At 40.1% G+C, this 20,375-nt stretch overlaps 1 protein-coding gene across 1 annotated transcript in view; it reads right to left on the bottom strand.

The window, feature by feature from the left end:
• cdc5l (CDC5 cell division cycle 5-like (S. pombe)) overlaps positions 1-20,375 on the bottom strand; it is a 98,209-nt gene that overhangs the window by 70,063 nt on the left and 7,771 nt on the right. The window contains exons 2-3 of the mRNA XM_051924413.1: positions 6,595-6,698; positions 3,762-3,923 (exon numbers count right to left, since the gene is read on the bottom strand). Of these exons, the coding sequence (XP_051780373.1) occupies positions 3,762-3,923; positions 6,595-6,698 (266 nt within the window). The remainder of the gene's footprint in view (positions 1-3,761; positions 3,924-6,594; positions 6,699-20,375) is intronic.

A 20,375-nucleotide genomic window follows, 5' to 3' on the forward strand; every position in this document is an offset into this window, starting at 1 on the left:
TCATGCAAATCATCCCACACGCATTTTATGAAGATGCCTCCTTTCCTACTTTTGATTGGGTAATACTTGATGTCATCGTTAGTTTGATTGGTCTTTTTAACTGTCCAGTGAGGAGGGCGTGTCTTTTAAGTAGAGTCTGGAAAGTGTTGGCACTGAGATGTGGCATCAGCGCCATAGTTGAAGCCCCTAACGTTGCGGTCAGCAAGTCGGCTAACATCAGCCATGTGCCGTCTTTCAGTTGCGAGAAGCAGATCATAGAATGTTTGAAACTGTTGCCCCTAACGTTGCGCCACGGCGTGTGGTTCGTTTATACCTCGTGTCTTCTCATTAAACTTTTATCTCGCGAATATGTTATTGCAATCCGCAGCGGGAGCGTTTCTATAAACTTAATTTAAAGTTACGTTTTACACCGTGCTTTGTTTCCCTTATGAACATGCTTGTATGCTTCACTCGCTCCGTTCTCAATTGTTTAATTAATTTTTTGCTCTTCGCTGTTTCCAGCTCTTCCTCCATTTCCCCCTACTTCGTTCTTTTATCTCGCGAATATGTTATTGCAATCCTTAACGGGAGCGTTTCAATAAAGTGATTGAAAATAGTTTTGCATTTACCTTTTTAGTAAAAGGCGAGCTTTTAAGCCTGAGAAATCACCCCGTAAATGCACACGTTTAATTGCACATGTGTTAATATGTATGCTTACACAGTATTAAAAGACAGTCAAAAATTAACGTCATTTACCTTCGTTCCCGCGTGTGACTCGTGCTGTAAATCTCTTCCTTGTTTTTAGTTCACGTGATTACGTAGGAGGCGTGATGACGCGATACGTGACTCCGCCTCCTCCATTACAGTGTATGGACAAAAAATACGTTCCAGTTATGACCATTACGCTTTGAATTTCGAAATGAAACCTGCCTAACTTTTGTAAGTAAGCTGTAAGGAATGAGCCTGCCAAATTTCAGCCTTCCACCTACACGGGAACTTGGAGAATTAATCAATTGGATTCAGGTCAGGACTTTGACTAGGCCACTCCAAAGTCTTCATTTTGTTTTTCTTCAGCCATTCAGAGGTGGATTTGCTGGTGTGTTTTGGGTCATTGTCCTGTTGCAGCCCCCAAGATCGCTTCAGCTTGAGTTGACGAACAGATGGCCGGACATTCTCCTTCAGGATTTTTTGGTAGACAGTAGAATTCATGGTTCCATCTATCACAGCAAGCGTTCCAGGTCCTGAAGCAGCAAAACAACCCCAGACCATCACACTACCACCACCATATTTTACTGTTGGTATGATGTTCTTTTTCTGAAATGCTGTGTTCCTTTTACGCCAGATGTAACGGGACATTTGCCTTCCAAAAAGTTCAACTTTTGACTCATCAGTCCACAAGGTATTTTCCCAAAAGTCTTGGCAATCATTGAGATGTTTCTTAGCAAAATTGAGACGAGCCCTAATGTTCTTTTTGCTTAACAGTGGTTTGCGTCTTGGAAATCTGCCATGCAGGCCGTTTTTGCCCAGTCTCTTTCTTATGGTGGAGTCGTGAACACTGACCTTAATTGAGGCAAGTGAGGCCTGCAGTTCTTTAGACGTTGTCCTGGGGTCTTTTGTGACCTCTCGGATGAGTCGTCTCTGCGTTCTTGGGGTAATTTTGGTCGGCCGGCCACTCCTGGGAAGGTTCACCACTGTTCCATGTTTTTGCCATTTGTGGATAATGGCTCTCACTGTGGTTCGCTGGAGTCCCAAAGCTTTAGAAATGGCTTTATAACCTTTACCAGACTGATAGATCTCAATTACTTCTGTTCTCATTTGTTCCTGAATTTCTTTGGATCTTGGCATGATGTCTAGCTTTTGAGGTGCTTTTGGTCTACTTCTCTGTGTCAGGCAGCTCCTATTTAAGTGATTTCTTGATTGAAACAGGTGTGGCAGTAATCAGGCCTGGGGGTGGCTACGGAAATTGAACTCAGGTGTGATACACCACAGTTAGGTTATTTTTTAACAAGGGGGCAATTACTTTTTCACACAGGGCCATGTAGGTTTGGATTTTTTTTCTCCCTAAATAATAAAAACCATCATTTAAAAACTGCATTTTGTGTTTACTTGTGTTATATTTGACTAATGGTTAAATGTGTTTGATGATCAGAAACATTTTGTGTGACAAACATGCAAAAGAATAAGAAATCAGGAAGGGGGGCAAATAGTTTTTCACACCACTGTATATATACATATTTACATATATATACACATATATATACATATCTACATACATACACATATATCTATCTATATTTATCTATATATCTATCTATATATCTATCTATATACTGTATTACGTGCCGTTTTGCACATTCCAAGTGGCCTTTCATGTGTCGGTTGGCCAAGTTTTAAAGGAGTGTTGCAGTGGTGGTTGCCCTTCTGGAAGTTTATTCCATTTTCACACAGGTTGTTTTGGACAACCAGACTCTGGGTCACCTTTCTTACCCTGGTTCTACTTACCAATTGCTCAGTCTGACTGGGCAGCCATCTCTAGGAAGTCATGGTCGATCCAAATTTAAATTCATTTAAGAATTATGGAGGCCACTCTTGGGAACCTTTAGTGCTACAGAAATGTTTCTGTAGCCTTCCCTAGATCAGTATCCTGACTCTAAACTCAGAACTATGTTCCTTTCCTAATCCAGTCATTTGAATTGACCACAGATGGACTTGGTTGGACAAACACGGTACAGAAACACCTCAACTTTAAATAAACAGAATGGGATCCAACTGAGCCAAAGCAGAAAGCCTGAATACATGTGTCACTGGGATATTTCAGTTTTTATTTTTAATACATTTCCAAAACTTTCTAAAATCCTCTTTTTACCTTATCATTCTAAAGTATTGAATGTTGTTCAATGTAAGGAAAAAACAACTGAAACAATTTTAGCAAAAGGCATCAAAATAACAAAGAGAAAATAAATGAAGGAGTCTGAATACATTCCGAGTACCCACACCACCTATTCAATCCATTAAAAAGATAATAAAACTCCTCTTACTTTTTTGATTTCCCTTATTTAACTGGAACACTCTCTGTCTCTCTCTCTCTCTCTCTCTGTTATTACAAAAATGAAAACAAGCTTGGGCTGGAAATATTTTTGATTCAAAGACCTACAGCAATAAATGATTCTGGGCTTATCTTACAACATGCTCACATTTTGTTTTAGTTGAGCACCCTTAAACTTCTGTTTAAAACACACTATCCTCAATGACAAACCATTGTTGGGGAAACGGACAAGTCCTTCCATAAATAATTATTTGTTACCACTCCTTGTATTACTGCACTTAAAATGGGTTAACACCATCAGGCCCATACCAATTCCATAATCTTCATTTTTTTTCTCCCACTGTATTTTGAGGCCCGTGTTACATGTGCATAGGTGTTTTCTGGCATCACAGCTCAGGAAATAATTAGACACAATCCGTAGAAGACATAATGACTGCCACTGTGAATAACAACATGCGACTAAATTTAAGAAAGAAAAAAAATGCAGAGTTCCAGTGCATTGTGGGGTACACCCAGTCATACTCATTTAGCATTACCAAGCTAACTAAAGAACTCTGCGAGAAATCCAGAATGCCTGGAAAATACCTACAGAAATTGGGGGAAAATGTGCAGATACCATACAGACAGATCAAAAAAGAAAAAAAAAAAAAAAAAGAAAAATTAGCAAATTTTACTATTCACATAATCCCCTCAATTTCATCTTATTCTTGCGTAAGAAAATTGGGCTTCTACTTACAAAAGGAATTCATAGTGCTCCAAACATTGGGCTGCTGTTCTTCCGATAATGGGAGCAATTGTCCTCCACTGAGTCGGCATCAGTTTTGCCAAGTGAAGCAGTTTCTCTTCCTCTTCACGTGACCATTCTGTCTTTTTAATACTTGGGTCCAGCCATTCATACCTAATTTTCAATAAAAGACAAAAAGACATTAAGTCACAAGTAAAAAAAACTATAAAAAAAAAAACATACAAATATTCAGACACCGAGAATAGTACACCGATGACTGCTACACCAATGTTTCTTAACTGTGCTTTCAATTGTCCTTGGTAACTGATGGAGACATGAGCCAAAGTTTCTGCCATCCTATCCGACGCTGAAAGATTGTCCCTTTAAAATGACTATACTTTAAGGTCTGAACTCTTTTTGCATTATGATGTGCTTTGTTAAGAGCCTTTTGTTGATATGGTCTGTGAAAGCTGCTATATACAGTAAAATGAGCATTGGCTGACAAAATACAAGGGTCTTTTTTACTTTCTCGTACACGAAGTATAGGGAAAGTTTTGTAATCATCCAAAAAGTCGACCTAGAGATTTTGATAAATCTCGACTTTTTAGACCTCTCCAAGTAAGATTTACTTTCTCGTGGAGAAAGCACTGTAATCATCCAAAAAAATTAGATTGAGATTTCGATGAATCTCGACATTTTAGACCTCCCTGAGTCCTAAAATACCATTTTTATAATTATGTCTGTGTGTCTGTCTGTGTACGTGTGTGTATGTATGTAAACATGATAGCTTGAGAAGGCTTTCAGTTAGGTCAACCAAATTTTGTATACAAGTATTTTATTTTATTTTTTGTTCTTTATTTTGCCTTATACAATTTCCTGTATTAGGAATTTGTTAGTTTGCGCATACCCCTTGGGGTCAGAGCGCAGGGACAGCCATTGTACAGCGCCCCTGGAGCAATTACAGGTTAAGGGCCTTGCTCAAGGGCCCAGCAGAGTAGGATCTCTTTTGGTAGTGACGGGGATTCAAACCGGCAACCTTCGGGATACCAGAACAGATCCTTAGCCTCAGAGTCACCACTCTGCCCATAGGTACAAAACTTACATTCCTATCAAACTTTTGAGCTATTTCCACTAACTGGAAGTGGTACTTTTTTATTCATACAGCTGCAGAATCTGATTTATTCAACATTACTTTTATAATAATTATTCAATATATTATTAATTTGATTTGTTGTTGATGGTTCTTTAATGTACATAATATAAAACATAATCATTGTCTTAACGGTTTACTCCTCTAATGTCCATCCCCATATCAGAGTATACAAGAAAGTCGAGGGGAGACCACTCACGGTTTTTTGTCCTTTTTAATGTCTTGAAAAATGGGGGTAATTTTTCAGTTCATAAGATAGTTTTGTAACTGCAGCCAATTATTAGTGAGTTTTCCTTCATGTTAGGCATAGTTATAAGCCCTGTCATTCTGAATATAAGTCAAAAAGTGTAACACATCAATAAGCAGAATTTCAATGGCAGTGTTAGAGTCTGTGGTCTGGACGATGGTGTAAAAAACCTCACCCAAAAAAAAAGTCAAACCTGAACTGTTACTTGGAATTTTTTCCCCTCAACACTATCATTTCTTCCAGGTCCACTCACATAAACCAAAAAGGATGACACACAAGTTAACTTCAATCCATCCTAGGAAAACAGTAGTATGCTTGATGTTCTATTAAGGATGGACTGAATTTTCAGCCTTCAAATATATTTGACTAAAATTAGCAAAAGGCAAATTCAGTGTTTGGAAGAATGAGTAAAAATGCTAATTTTTTTGGGCAGAATATGGGATTAAAGTACCACTGTCATCTTGTGGTTGCTGTAAATGACACTTTCAAACACCACACTGCATTCTACCACTTTTCTTGTGCAATTGATAACGCAGTTATCAACATTTATAGAACACTAATGACTAACGTAGGAGTTGGAGCAGTAATTTAGAACTCCCAGCTAAATGATAACGCAGGAAGCAAGTCTTATGTAAACTAATAAACAATGCAGGATAGAGGATTAAAAAAAAACTATGAAGGCAGAACTCCAACCATGATGCCACAGTCAGACATGCTGCCATTTATGTCACTCTGCAACTACCATAGATTGGCACTACAATGGCCCTTTCCAACTATTAAACGTAAAAAATTCACTTTTTTTTTTCCCCCACCACTAAATGAACTTCTTAGTGAGGCTGGATTTTGCTAGCCCTCAGGGCAATACTATTTTGTGATTCTTCCAAAGATAAAGGTCAAGGTTATTATTATTATTATTTTTTTTTTAAACTGACAACTTTTATAACACTAACATTTTTGAGATGCATTTGGCACTCAATGGTGCCACACTACATCAGTGCTGCACAAGCCAGACGAAAGGTGTTATCTGAATAGTGTATCAGTGTTCAGAGGAACTGTGATACAAATGATGTTTGGTTTTACTTGTGTTTCACTTAAAAGGTCCGATTCACAACTTTTTTTTTTAGGTTGCAAGCAACACCCTCAGAAGTTAAAGTAATTTTTAAGTCACTAGACTGTTAAGGATCACTTGCTTTATTATGCAAGTAACATCCTCACAGGTGGCGCAGTGGTAGTGCTGCTGCTTTGCAGTAAGGAGACTGTGGAAGATTGTGGGTTCGCTTCCTGGTTCCTCCCTGTGTGGATAGCGCTTTGACTACTGAGAAAAGCGCTATATAAATGTAATGAATTATTATTATTCTTAAGAGTTTTGGTCAAAAAGTGAATTAATGGGCTATGGCAAAATTAACAGGGGAAAGCTTGAATTGGTAGTTTTTGAAAATGTGACTCACCAGCGGGCCTTGCATTGCTTGGCAGACTTTCTGTGTAGCAGAGATGCAATTCGAGACCACTGATTTTTGCCATATTTCATAACAGCTGCCTTAAGTATTTCATCCTAAAGAAACAAAAAAAAGTTGATTAACAAACTCATACAGAAAAACACAACCCTCTTCCAAACAATCACTTCACTACTACAAAAAATTGTTATAGGAATTCACACAACAGTGTTTCTGGGAACTGCCAGCTCAATTCCATTTGATGAAAGCAAAATCCATGAGACAAGAGCAACACTGGATGATGAAGCAGATATGAATACAGTATAAACTTTACACACTTTGAGTGATTATAAATAAAGGGTTTATTAAGATATATCATACATACATAAAAGTTTTATCATTTAAATTTAGAAAGACAAATATAGAATCAGTTAACACAATTGTTCAATCTGCTGGCTGTTCTGGTCCAGGCACTGCTGATAACGCGTTATGGACGTGCAGACATCACAAATCTTTTCATTTGGTATTTGGGCACATTCTCTTTCATTCACTGCTTTTAATTTATCAGTTGTTGTGGTTTTGTGAGATACACTTTATCTTTGACATAACCCCATTAAAAAAAAAAGAAAGAAAAAAAAAAAAGTCCATTGCTACGAATTCTGGTCCATTTGTTTGGCAGATTTTCATCACATCATGATGGTAGTGGGGAGGTGCTCCATCCTGCTGGAAATAAAACTGGTCCTCATCCTCAAAATCTTTTTGAATGCACAGGATGATGGACTCCTACAGCAAGTACAAATAAACGGCCCCAGTTGCTAGGCTTGGGTGAAAATATTGATTTTCTGATTAATCATTATTTTTCATATAAGCAATTCTATATCAAGTCTCAAGATCAACTTTGTGATTGTTGTTTTTGGCATCCGACCACGTAGATGTCACTAATGTGCCTGTTAAGGTTTTCTACAGGAAAATCACTTTTCTATCTTCCATAAAATGGTGCGTCATCTTTAACTGAAATTGTCTTTCACACAGAAGTGACGTAGACTTAGTATGGATTCAAACAGCTTAACTTCCAGGGCAGCAGATTCCTATGTGACAATCACAAGGACTGGGCACCAGTGGCAGATGTAGACAAGCTCGCTGCATGCTGGTCACACCCGGAGCAAAGTTGCAGCCTATATACAGAGCTGCCGAGATGACTCCCTGTTGTTCCAAAAACTTTTTTCTAGCACTTCCAATGCACACAAGTTTGTGTGCTGGCAAGTCCAATGAACTTGTGCTTCTCTTTAAGCACATGGCTAGCAGTACTGCTATGGTGGAACATGTTTGCAACACTCCTCACCTGGCAAAGCAAGTGAGCAATTGCTGGAATTTTCAGAGGAGCCTGAGATACAAAAGTACCTCCATAATAGTGACAATATGAGTCACGATGGCCATTCTTTTTCTTTTATGTTCCATTCATTCAATGTCACCGTCAACAAGCATCAGCTCTAGATCCTCATTTTAAAATGTTTCCTTTTTGACGGAGGACTGTGAGGACACATTTTTGAAACTGACTAAAGTGACTGCCACACGTGAGCTACTGAAGATAGCTAACTTGTAGAATTACAGAAGGTCGCAAGCCTTCCCACGTATCTTTAATTTCGACTAATTCAAGATTACTTTAAATGTCGAGTAGGGGAATAAATTTGGTCAAAAGTTGAGTTGATGGGTGTCTGCACGGAGATTCTTAACACACAAATAGATTATTGAATAACATTTATCATGATGATATAAATGTTTAACAGGGTGATTCACTCGAAAGAGGCCCCGAATATCCTGTAATAACTCTCGCTAGGATGAAGTAATCTGAATGAAACAACATGCAATGTGCTCCTCAGCATATGGAGCTTTGAACAAGCCGGTATGTCCCTGCGTCCGTGCGTTGAGGTAGGCGCCGGAGAGCCGTTGCGATCTTCAACCTCCGTTTGCAACTTCTGGGTGCATACCATACCACCTTGTCCCTTCACTCAGTCACTCGACTTCTCATCAGGATGGTGGTGTACAGTATTGAGCAATGCATCTTCATGGTGCGAAGCTATTGGGTCACCAAATCATTTAAGCGATGTCAGAAACAACTGGATGATTGTGACTTAAGGGAAGGTTACTTTCGGCAAGATGGAGCAACGTGTCATATATCGGCAAGGAGCATGGCAGAAATTGAGTCCTTCTTTGGCAACAGAGTAATTTCAAAGGGGCTTTGGCCACCACAGTCACCGGATCTGACACCACCAGACTTCTTCCTTTGGGGTGTGCTCAAAGGAAAAGTCTACCGGAACAAACCTCGCACTGTGGAAGATTTGAAAGAAAACTTCTCCTCAGATTCAACGAGCCTTTAAAAGCGGGTATCTTTGTCTTTTTTTTCCTGGTTAATTCCTGGATTTAGTGTTTTGCAGATTAATTTATTACAAAGCAAAAGCAAATTATTTTAAGATATGCAGTAATGATGCAAGTTTTCAGTCTATAAACACTTAAGGTTTAAGAATTACAATTACAGGTACTGAAAAGCTGTACTTTTTGGCAGTTATCTTTATTAAGAGCTGCAACTTTTCCACCTTTTCACAGACAGCACTTCAGTTCCTTCACAACAACCAGCTGAATCTGAATGACATTTTAGCAGTGGTTACAGACAATGCATCATACTGTCTGAAAGCAAACCAGGAAGTTTTAAAAGGGATTATGCCTAACAAGAGTACATTCAACCTGCTTGTGTCATGTCATCAGTTTGGTGGGAGAGACCTAGCAGCACTATAGATGTTTTAGAGAGGCTGCATCACTAGTGATATGGGTAAGTCTGCCTTCTTCATGAAGACGCGCTATAACAGAGGTGAATTCAGATGATGACGACGGTTCTACATCAGAGCAAGAATGCAAGTCGCACTTTTTCAGTCGCTGTACTTTGTATATGTACACGGGAAGCTCTGCTATCTACTTGTAACTTTACACGGTAGGAAGTAAGCAAATAAATAAAGGTAAATAAGTAAATAACATTCGGTCTGGCTCTTATATATAAAGTACAGCAACGGCAGCTTCCACCTGCAGCTATAGACTCTTCAGTACGCAAGCGACTCTCCACGCTAGTGTTTAGATATGGATGGTGTATGTGCCCAAAAAAAAAGTTTAACTGCATTCTCGTACCATTGCTTGCGTACTAAAGTGTCAGCAGGCACTTTTCGTGGCATTACACGTATTTTTTGAGCATGCCCGTGTCGATCAATCACAGGAAGCTCTGCAGTCTACTTGTGACTTTACACTGTCGGAAGTAAGTAAATAAATTAAGGTAACATTCGATCTGGCTTTTATGTAAGTAACATAGTGAAAAGTCAAGAAAAATGACACCTTTTAATGGCTAACTGAAAAGATTACAATATGCAAGCTTTCAAGGCAACTCAGGCCCCTTCTTCAGGCAAGATGTAAGTAACATAAATGTTAATGTTTTGGGCCAATGCACCGTCCAGATCTAAACACTAGAGTGCAGAGTCTATAGCTGTAGGTGGAAGCTGCCGTCGCTGTACTTTGCATACAAGATCCAGATCGAATGTTATTTACCTTTATTTATTTACTTAATTCCTACAGTGTAAAGTCACAAGTAGACTGCAGAGCTTCCCGTGTACATATACAAAGTACAGCGACGGCAAAAGTGCGACGTGCATTCTTGCTCCGATGTAGAACCGTTGTCATCATCTGAATTCACCTATGTTATAGCGCGTATTTATGTGAAAACAGCAGTGTCAGATGGGGGTGGGATCGTGAATGCGACTGAGAGAATAAAACTGAATTAAAAAACAAAAACAACAAAGCTAACCTTTACAAGTATCATAAATTTACACCGGCTGTTACAGACAGAAATCAAAAGAATGTTTTTATTCTAGAATAGTATAGAATAAGAGCAGCTCACTTCTCAAAACGGACTCGTCCGGGGTCGAACCCGCGAAGTTTTGATTACCAGTCAACAGTTGATACCGTTGTGCCACCGAAGCAGTCGTAGCAAATGCATGTCAATGTCGCACCCTAACGCAGGTTCTTTTTCTGCAGTCATATTCTTGAATAGAAACGCACTTGTTCTGTTATATTTGTACCTTTTGTGAAAGTGTTTATTTGATATTTTAACTTTAGGCTTCACACATTAAACACTTCATGTCTACATTTTGTCAATTATTACTAAAACAAGAAAAACATTTCTGTTTTAACGATGTGTTTACTGTACATAGATTGTTGTAGACACAGAACACACATGAAATGCATATGTTCCAAATAACGATATAGTATTTATAAAAGGTGTCATTTTGCTTGACTTCTCACTCTATACAACACTAAGCAACTGACATGCAGGCAAACAGACTTGAGCCGAGAAAACTGTGCGGTGGTGGGGGATGTGATAGCAGGCTACTTGCTGCTTATCGACACATTTACAGGACAAAAGACACTGATGGAGAGGTGCGAAGCGATTTAAGGTGGGATGGATCGAGTTTTTTCGTAGGCTCTAGTAATTCTAGTGTTAAAGGATTTTGTCCGATTTGACTGATCACTTGGTGGGTCAGGTTCATCATACAGAGTCTCTTCAGGTACGGGCAAGCCAGGATTGTGTGCCACATTATATACAGTGGAAATGTTTTTTATTTACATGAGCAAATTCATTCTCTGAAGGTGCTTTTATAGTTCAGCGTCAGCACGGAGTGCCGCAACGGATAGATTCTCTGAAAAATTATTTTTAAAAAGACTGCTTGCATTTTGCTGGACTAATTGGAAAAAGCACCTGCAACTATGCAGAGCTGCTGTTTTTATATGCAATCCAGCTACATATGATGTAATGTCAGCTCATTCTTTTGGCGATTCATCCCTAGCTGATGTAACTTGTCCAGAGCTGTTGCAATAGCAATGTGTGCAGCTAGCTGACTGTTCACATTACATTTGGAAAACCAGACAATGCAGCGGAATTACTCTTTGATGTTTCACTGTTCAACCACAGTGTAAGGAAATCTTATATATCCGAATGACAAGCAGTTAACACCATCCTATACAGCTGGCATGGTGTGACTCAGTGATGACTGAGTGAAAAATACCCCGTCAGTCAGCAAGTTCATGTTGAAAAACTCCAGTAGCTAAAAACCCAGAGAGTGGAAAGAACCTGCAAAGGAGCAGTTAGAGCACAACTCCTCAAAGTCTGCCCTTCTAAAGCCGCCATCAGTTCAGCACACAGCGCTAAGAGAAGAGCTCTTGGAAATCAAAATCAACTTAGAAGCCAGTCTTCATCATCTATAAATACGCACTCTCGTCTAATTCTTCCATTTGCCGTGTCTTCTAACAACGCTAAAGCAGCCATGGTAGCTGGAAGAGTTTGGCCATTCTGTGCACCATTATACTGTTACAGAATGATTAAAATCAAGTGAATTTGTAAACAATATGCAATTAATTTTGGTGGGAGTTGGCGCTGTCATGTTTCTTCTCTATTCCCTCTACAGACCAGCTGAAGAACTTGCCAATCAATGACCTAATTATCAGTCAACCAAAATGCACCCATCCACCATTGAAGTCATTTCCAGTCTCCAGAAAACGCCTACAGATGATGTCACTTCCAGTTCCAGCTCCCCCAAACTCCCCACTTCCTGGTGCCACCATATTTATATCTCAGATCCACCTATGTTAATTGCAGTACTTCTGCTTTGGACTCCTGTTTTTTCAAATATACTGGGTAGCCATCCCCAAACCTTTTTGTGACTACAACATAAAATGGCTGCTCTCGCCCTATCTACTGGACAAAAATGTGTTGCAGTTAATAATAATTTATTGCATTTATATAACGCTTTTCTCACTGCTCAAAGCGCTTAGAAATTGCAGGTTAAGGGCCTTGCTCAAGGGCCCAACAGAGCAGAGTCCCTTTTGGCATTTTACGGGATTAGAACCAGGAACCTTCCAATTGCCAATGCAGATCCCTAGCCTCAGAGCCACCACTCTGTTTTAGGCTCTGCATAGAAGGGCAGCGTAGAATGATAAAAGGGAACGTAAACTGAACAGGCATGAATCATTTTTAATTCCCTTCAATAGCAATACCTGGTTTAATTGTAATTTTACAATAGAGCTAAAATAAGATTTAAAAAAGACTGTTTTAAATATTCTCCTTTTTCTCCAGAGTTCAGGATATGTTAATGTATTTTTTCCACAGATCTGAAAACTACCAATCGGTGTTTCAAGAATGAAAAGCAATTTGTTTAACAATAATAGAGAAGTGTAAGAAAAAAAAAGAAAGGCTGAGGTGATTAGAAAAAAAAGAAAAAGAGTACAAGATTGATTTTATCAAATGAATGAAAAAACTTTAACAATAGAAAAAACACATGCTGGAACTTTATGCACAAATAGACGAACCAATTTCATTACAATTTCTGAAGTTATCTGAAACAGAATTCTTTTAAATTGCACAAAATGGGCTCAATTTTCATAATGGGTTTGGTAATAACATATTTTGTAATATAAAATGACCATTAATGGCGCCCTACACGGTAATGTGCAATGAATATGCTTGACTTGATCATTCCTAGCCTTCCTCCTCTTTCTCTTTACGTTTAGCATTAATTTGCTCAGAGGTTGATGCGCTTGCTTCTTCCAGAGCAGCTCTTCTTTTCTCCACCCTAGCAGCCCGCTTCTTCTCTTCTTTCGTCAGCATCTTTTCCCATTAAAACTGATTAAGTCCGTGTTTGACTTGCAATTACTTAGTACGTTTTCTTAAATGTTTCACTTAAGCCGGCACTCAAGTCTTCAATCTGCCTCGAGAATGATTTAAGATATGAAGAGGTAGAGGAGATGAGAATGGCGCATGCATGGTTGCCCCGCTGCCGAGAGTTCATCCTCTTTAATTAGGGATGCACCGATACCGATACCGGCCTCGATACCACATTTTCTAAAGTACTCGTACTCGTTAAAAGTCCCCCGATACCGGGGACCGATACCACGGTCTGAGAAATGTCTATGTTTGAGCGGCGTGTAAGGGGTTAATCACAGGCGCCGAGTGCCCGCCCCCAGGCCCCGGCTGCAGCTCAGAGCGGGGAGAAGGCGAGGCGAGACATGTCAGCCGTGTGGAACTATTTCAAAGTGAATGAAGACGACAAAACAAAGGCGGACTGCAAATTGTGCTCAGCGAAATTGTCCAGAGGAGGCTCAAAAGGTAGCGCATTTAATACAAGTAATTTAATCAAGCACCTAAAATCCCAACACGACAACGAGTACAAAGAGTTTACCCATGCTTCTAAACCAACACAACCCACGCTGCAGCAAACTCTTGCAAGACGAGAGAAAATGTCCAGAGTCAACCCTCGTGCTGTGAAAATAACACAGGCAATTATCGAGTACATTGCATTGAGTGACCAGCCACTCTCGGAGGTAGAAAATGTGGGATTCCTGCGTCTCCTCCATGTTCTGGAGCCCAGATATGATGTCCCAAGTCGCCGCTACATGACTGACACGGAGCTGCCTAAACTACACGACTACACGAAAAAACATATCCACAGCCTACTGCAAGCCTCCTCTGCGTTTAGTTTCACCACGGATATTTGGACAAGCAGTGTTAGCCCCGTGTCGCTAATTAGCCTAACCTCCCAGTGGATAGACGAGAGTTTCACGCCGCAACGAGCCATATTACATGCGAAACAATTCCGCGGCTCGCACACCAGCCAGGCTATAGCGTATGTGTTTGAGGAAATGCTCCAGACATGGGGTATACCTAAAACATCAGTACATGTTGTGCTTCGTGACAATGCCAAAAACATGATTAAAGCCATGAATGACGCAGGGCTCCCAAGTCTGCCGTGTGTCGCGCACACGCTCCAACTGGCTGTTCACGAGGGCTTATTAGCACAGAGGAGCATAGCTGATGCTATAGCAGTGGGGCGGAATATAGTTGGGCATTTTAAACATTCCGCCTTAGCCTACTCCCGCCTCGAGGACATTCAGGGACAGCTCAACCAGCCAATAAAGAGACTGCAGCAGGACGTACAGACGCTCTGGAACAGCACGTATTACATGCTCCAGTCCCTCATTGAGCAAAAGCGAGTGCTGGGGGTGTATGTGTCCGAGCATGAACTCCCAGTCCCTGACTATCTCACCGCTCACCAATGGGCTCTTATGGAGAAGACTGTTGCCATCCTCGCCCCCTTTGAGGAACTAACTAAAAAAGTGAGCAGCTACGACGCACTAGCCTCTGATGTCATCCCAGCTGTGACTGTGCTAGTGAGACTTCTAAACAGAGAAACAGATGAGGACCACGGCGTCAAGACAATGAAAGCAACCTTACTGGCAGCTGTCAAGAAGCACTTCAGTGACGTCGAGACCAACCCACTGTACTTCATCTCCACCATACTTGACCCAAGGTAAAGTCTGTGTGCTATAGGTATTCAATGATAAACTACAGTACTAAATGTAAGATTAATTTCCATCTGAAATATTATATTTTTGTAACTAAAATACACAAATACAAATGTATGTAATATATATAATATGAAATATATTTCCCTTATTACTACCAGAAAGCCAAATGGCTGGCATTTGTGACAGTGGTTTAGGGGAAACTAAAATCAGTCCTATTTTTCCACATATTAATACATTCATGAATTTTGTTCAGGTATAAAGATCGCTTCTTCTCCAACAACACTACTCCGGAGGTCAAGCTGCACCTGAAGCAGGAGCTGCAGATGATGTCCAGAGCTGAGGCAGAGGGGAGTCGGGCAGAAGCTGCAGAACCTTTTGCTAAACTGTTCCTCAAGGCCCAGGCCAGCACTAGCAGCAGTTTGGACACTGTATTTGAAGAAATCGCTAAGGAGCAGCCCCAGGCAGCACAGCCGCTGGCAGCAGGTGCTGCCATTGAGCTCGACACATACCTCGGAGAGGCCCCAAGCCCTCGTGAAGACAGTCCTCTGAAGTACTGGGGTGTCAACAAAATCAGGTTCCCCACTTTGGCTAAAATGGCCCAGAAATACCTCTCAGCCCCATGTAGTAGTGTGGAAAGTGAAAGGCTTTTTAGCTCAGTGTCACACATTATAGATGAAAACAGAAACAGGCTGACTGTTGATAATGCAGAAAAGCTACTTTTCTTAAAAAAAAAAAACCTGCCACTCACTTTTTCTAAATAGGCTCCATTAAGTGAGTCGTCTTAGACTTGATGTTAATACCTACCTCAGTTGCGCTGACTGCCACAGTTCTATGCTGGTGGATGTTGTTAGTTTATTCAAATATTGTGCACTAAATAGCAAAGATGTTTATTAATGCCCCTTGTGTTGTCCAAAGCGGCAGAGTTTACAACAAACTGAAAAAAATACTTGAGTTGCACTGTCACTGTTTAAATTTTTTTTATAATTATTTATTCTGTAATATGTTGCATACAACATGCTTTTCATTTTAAATAAATGTTCTTAACTCCAAACTAGTCCCTTGTTTTTTTTGTTAAATTATATAACTAAAGCTGTTACCTGTAAATTTAAATCATGTTTTTATTAAGTACTCGGTATCGGCGAGTACTGAAATGCAAGTATTCGTACTTGTACTCGTTTTCCAAAAAAGTGGTATCGGTGCATCTCTATCTTTAATAAAATCCCTTTGTGCGTCCAGGTGTCCGTGTGTGGGTGTCTTCTGGTGAAGTGCGCATGCGCGGGGCATGGTGCGATGCGCCATATTACTGTCAGAGAAAGTTAGAGGCGTTTTATGGAAATACAAACCAGTATTACTGCGAGAGGAAATTAAAGGTACACAATACAGTGACGCATATTACAGCCACATGCAAGCCAGTATTACTGTCAGAGGAGATTAAAGGCATATTACCGACGCGCACGCCTGTATTACCACCAGAGAAAATTAAAGGTATATTACGGACGTACAAACCAGCGGACGTACAAGACAGTATTACTGTCACAGAAAATTACAGACCCCGTGACCCTGTGTTCGGATTCAGCGGGTTGGAAAATGGATGGATGGATGGAAAATTAAAGACACACAATACACGGCGGCAGCCCACAAAGAACGGTCAGCTCAGCAAGTAAACATCAACAAAAGAAAGGCTGAAAGAAAGAAAAATACGACCAAGAAAAACAATGAGGTCAAAGTCCCTTGCCATTTAATATAGACTGTACCTACTAATGTTTATGCACTACTGTTCTAGCACCTGTTATTGTAACGGGCTAAATGACTAGTTCTACAATAAAATAAAATCAAAACAGGAATAACCTTGGAGGTCAATCATCACCCCGAAAGCGTATTGCAGAACTCATGAAGTATGTGTACCAAATTTCAGGTCAATAGTTCAAAAGGTTTCCGAGCTACAGGTGATTTAAAATCCTTGACAAACAAACGAACAACCACTATAGCGTATTATTTATAAATCGTTTGCAACTAGTGCAGAATGCACCTGCTAGAATCCTTACCAGGAAAAGAAAATCCGAGCACATCTCTCCAGTTTTGATGTCACTACACTGGTTACCTGTGTCATTCAGGATTGACTTTAAAATTTTGCTTATGGTTTATAAAGCTTTAAATAATCTCGCCCCATCCTATATATCAGAATGTCTGATGTCTTATATTCCAAATCGCAACCTCAGATCCTCGACTGAGTGTCTCCTTAGAATTCCAAGAGCAAAACTTAAAAGAAGTGGTGAGGAGGCCTTCTGCTGTTAGGCACCTAAAATCTGGAATAGCCTGCCAGTAGGAATTCGCCAGGCTGATACAGTGGAGCACTTTAAAAAAACTGCTGAAAACACATTACTGTAACATGGCCTTCTCATAACTTCACTGTAATTTAATCCTGATACTCTGTATATCCAGTTCATTATAATAACTATTCATGGTGGCTCTAAAATATGTACTAATCCCTACTCTCTCTTATGTTTCCGCTTCAGGTGTCCTTTTGATGGCTAAGTACCATGATGTTCCAAAAATGATGGATGGATTAAAAGCCAGAAGTCTGCATGACCATCAGCATCAAGTGGCTCCATGAGAACCTTAACTAAAAGAGGACTATTTCATTTATGTTAGGTAGAATGCCCAGAGGGGACTAGGCGGTCTCGTGGCCTGGAACCCCTACAGATTTTATTTTTTTCTCCAGCTTTCTGGAGTTTTTTTTTGTTTTTTCTGTCCACCCTGGCCATCAGACCTTACTCCTTTCTATGTTAACTAGTTGCCTTATTTTAATTTCTTATTTTGTCTTTTATTTTTCTTTTCTTCATTATGTAAAGCACTTTGAGCTACTTTTTGTATGAAAATGTGCTATATAAATAAATGTTGTTGTTGTTGTTATTTACAAAGATTTTCTGAAAGAAACTTTAAGAAAAAGCTGCAAGAATCACTTTTTGTAGAAATTTTATTAGTTATAAAAGTACAGGGGCACAACTGAGACTGGCAGTTTTTCAACTTGGACGATGCAGGACACTTTTTACGATTTTAATGCATGACTTGCTTTTGTAGGTCAATGCACCATACCAGCTGTATGTGTAACACCTTTTCATTCTGGTTTACTCAGAGTGAATAGGTCTGGTTTAACAGCTTCTTCTTTAGAATAACTTACTACTAGCCAACCCGCGGCGTAGCATACACCGCATAATTATGTACTGATGGGTGAACACTTCCTGAAAGACACAGTTGTCCAAATGGGGTGGGTTTGAGGATACGACTGTGAGTGAATGAAAAGATGGAACTCTGGAGAGAGCAACATACAATTGTCCGTGACTGAAAACTGAGTTTGGCAGATACAGGCATATCGTTTTGAAAGTGTGTCCCTGTGCCTTATTAATTGTCATTGCAAAGGCCAATCTAACAGGAGATTGTCTGCGTGTAAACGTAAAAGGCAAATTTGAATCTGATGGGGTCAGGGATTCTCTCTCTCGCGCCTGTGTGTGTGTGTGTGCGTGTCTCTCGCACGCCTGTGTGCTGTAAGTGAATGAAAAGATGGAACTCTGGAGATAGCAACATACAATTGTCCGTGACTGAAAACTGGTTTTGGTAGATACAGGTATATTGTTTTGAAAGTTTGTCCCTGTGTCTTATTAATTGTCATTGCAAAGGCCAATCTAACAGGAAATTGCGTGTAAAAGTAAAAGGCAAATTTGAATCTGATGGGGTCAGGGATATCCAGGGAATAAGGACAGTTTGTGACGTAGCAGCTGCGATTGTTTTACACTCCAGTACATTCCGGTGAATGCTGAGAACAGTCCGTCTAGTGCCTTTACAGAGACTTCTTGCTGGCATGAAGTTTCTGAGAAGCATGACGACTGAACCAATTTTAAGTTTGACTTTATGCGGAGGCATGCCAGTGGGATCACCAGTCTGCATCATTTATGGTCGGAACTACGACAGTATGTGATCTTCTTTGAACCTCCGACTTTCGTTCTTGATTAATGAAAACATTCTTGGCAAATGCTTTCGACTCTCACGCAAATTGTTGGCTCTGTAGTGCGTGTGCCATGGTCGGCTACTTAGTGAATTGTTGGAGGCGGGGCTCGGTCTTGCGTGCATCTTGCTTGCCATGGACTTAGTGAATTATATATATATAGATTACTCACAAAACAGAGTGCACATTAATACGTCATGTGACGCATGTGCCTGTGAACTCTACGTAACGCAATGTACTGTTTATACTTGCACACAAACTTCATGTAAATCTGGAGGATTCCACCAGGTGGCAGTGCGAGATATCATCACGGTGAGAAAACGTTCAGCTTTGCTGTGCTGTGAATTGCTTGAAGCATATATTAAATTCCCAGGACACCTGGCCAAACATTTCTGAAAAGGATGGTTGTTTAATAATTACATCCACCAACACAGGGACGAGCCCATTACTGCAAACATTGGGCAGGAGGCACAAACCATCACTGGACGGGGTATCAGCTCAGCGCAACATGAACACAAGCACACATACACTAGAGTCATTTTAGCATCACCAAATCCCCAAACCTGCATGTCTTTGAAAGGAAATTGGAGCACACTGTGGAAAACCACCAGGAAAACATGCAAACACCAGGTAGGTAACAGCAGGGACATGTCTCCATACTGCGATGCAGCAACATTTCTGCTCCGCTACTGTGCCGCCCCCCAAAGTATCCATTATTTAAATGAAGTTAATGATGTACCTGTTAAATGTAACTGACATGCTTTAACACAGTGTTTCCCAAACTCGGTCCTGGGGACCCCCAGTGGCTGCAACGTTTTGTACCAACCAGTTTCATAATCAGTGACAACACCTGGTAACACTGATCTCATTTAAATAGCTGGTAATTTTTTTCCTCTTATCCTACATTCAGAAAAGCACTGCAGTGTGATTTTCACATTTATATGACATTTAGAAATATTTCTGCTTTTGCTCTAGATTTAAATGCTTAACTCTCTTTTGTTGATTTCATTTTATTTTGCCCTTTCTCTGTGGAGTTTTTCCCTTTTGTTGTATCTTAATAATGACAATTAAAAAACAAGCAGAGCAGACACCTGGGCAAACGACACAGAAAGGCTGCAACTGCTTTAGCATCAGACCCACTAATTAGTAAATAATGGATTAATGAAACAATTAGAATGAAAATCAATATGTAAATATTATTAAAAACAACAAAATACATTACTTCCATGTAACTGCTTGGTACATTTTAATGTATATCTTCTTTCGGCTGCTCCCGTTAGGGTTTGCCACAGCAGATCATCTTCTTCCATATCTTTTCGTCCTCTGCATCTTGTACTGTTACACCCATCACCTGCATGTCCTCTCTCACCACATCCATAAACCTTCTCTTAGGCCT

The sequence above is a fragment of the Erpetoichthys calabaricus genome, chromosome 3 (assembly GCF_900747795.2).
Source record: "Erpetoichthys calabaricus chromosome 3, fErpCal1.3, whole genome shotgun sequence".
Lineage (NCBI taxonomy): Eukaryota > Metazoa > Chordata > Cladistia > Polypteriformes > Polypteridae > Erpetoichthys > Erpetoichthys calabaricus.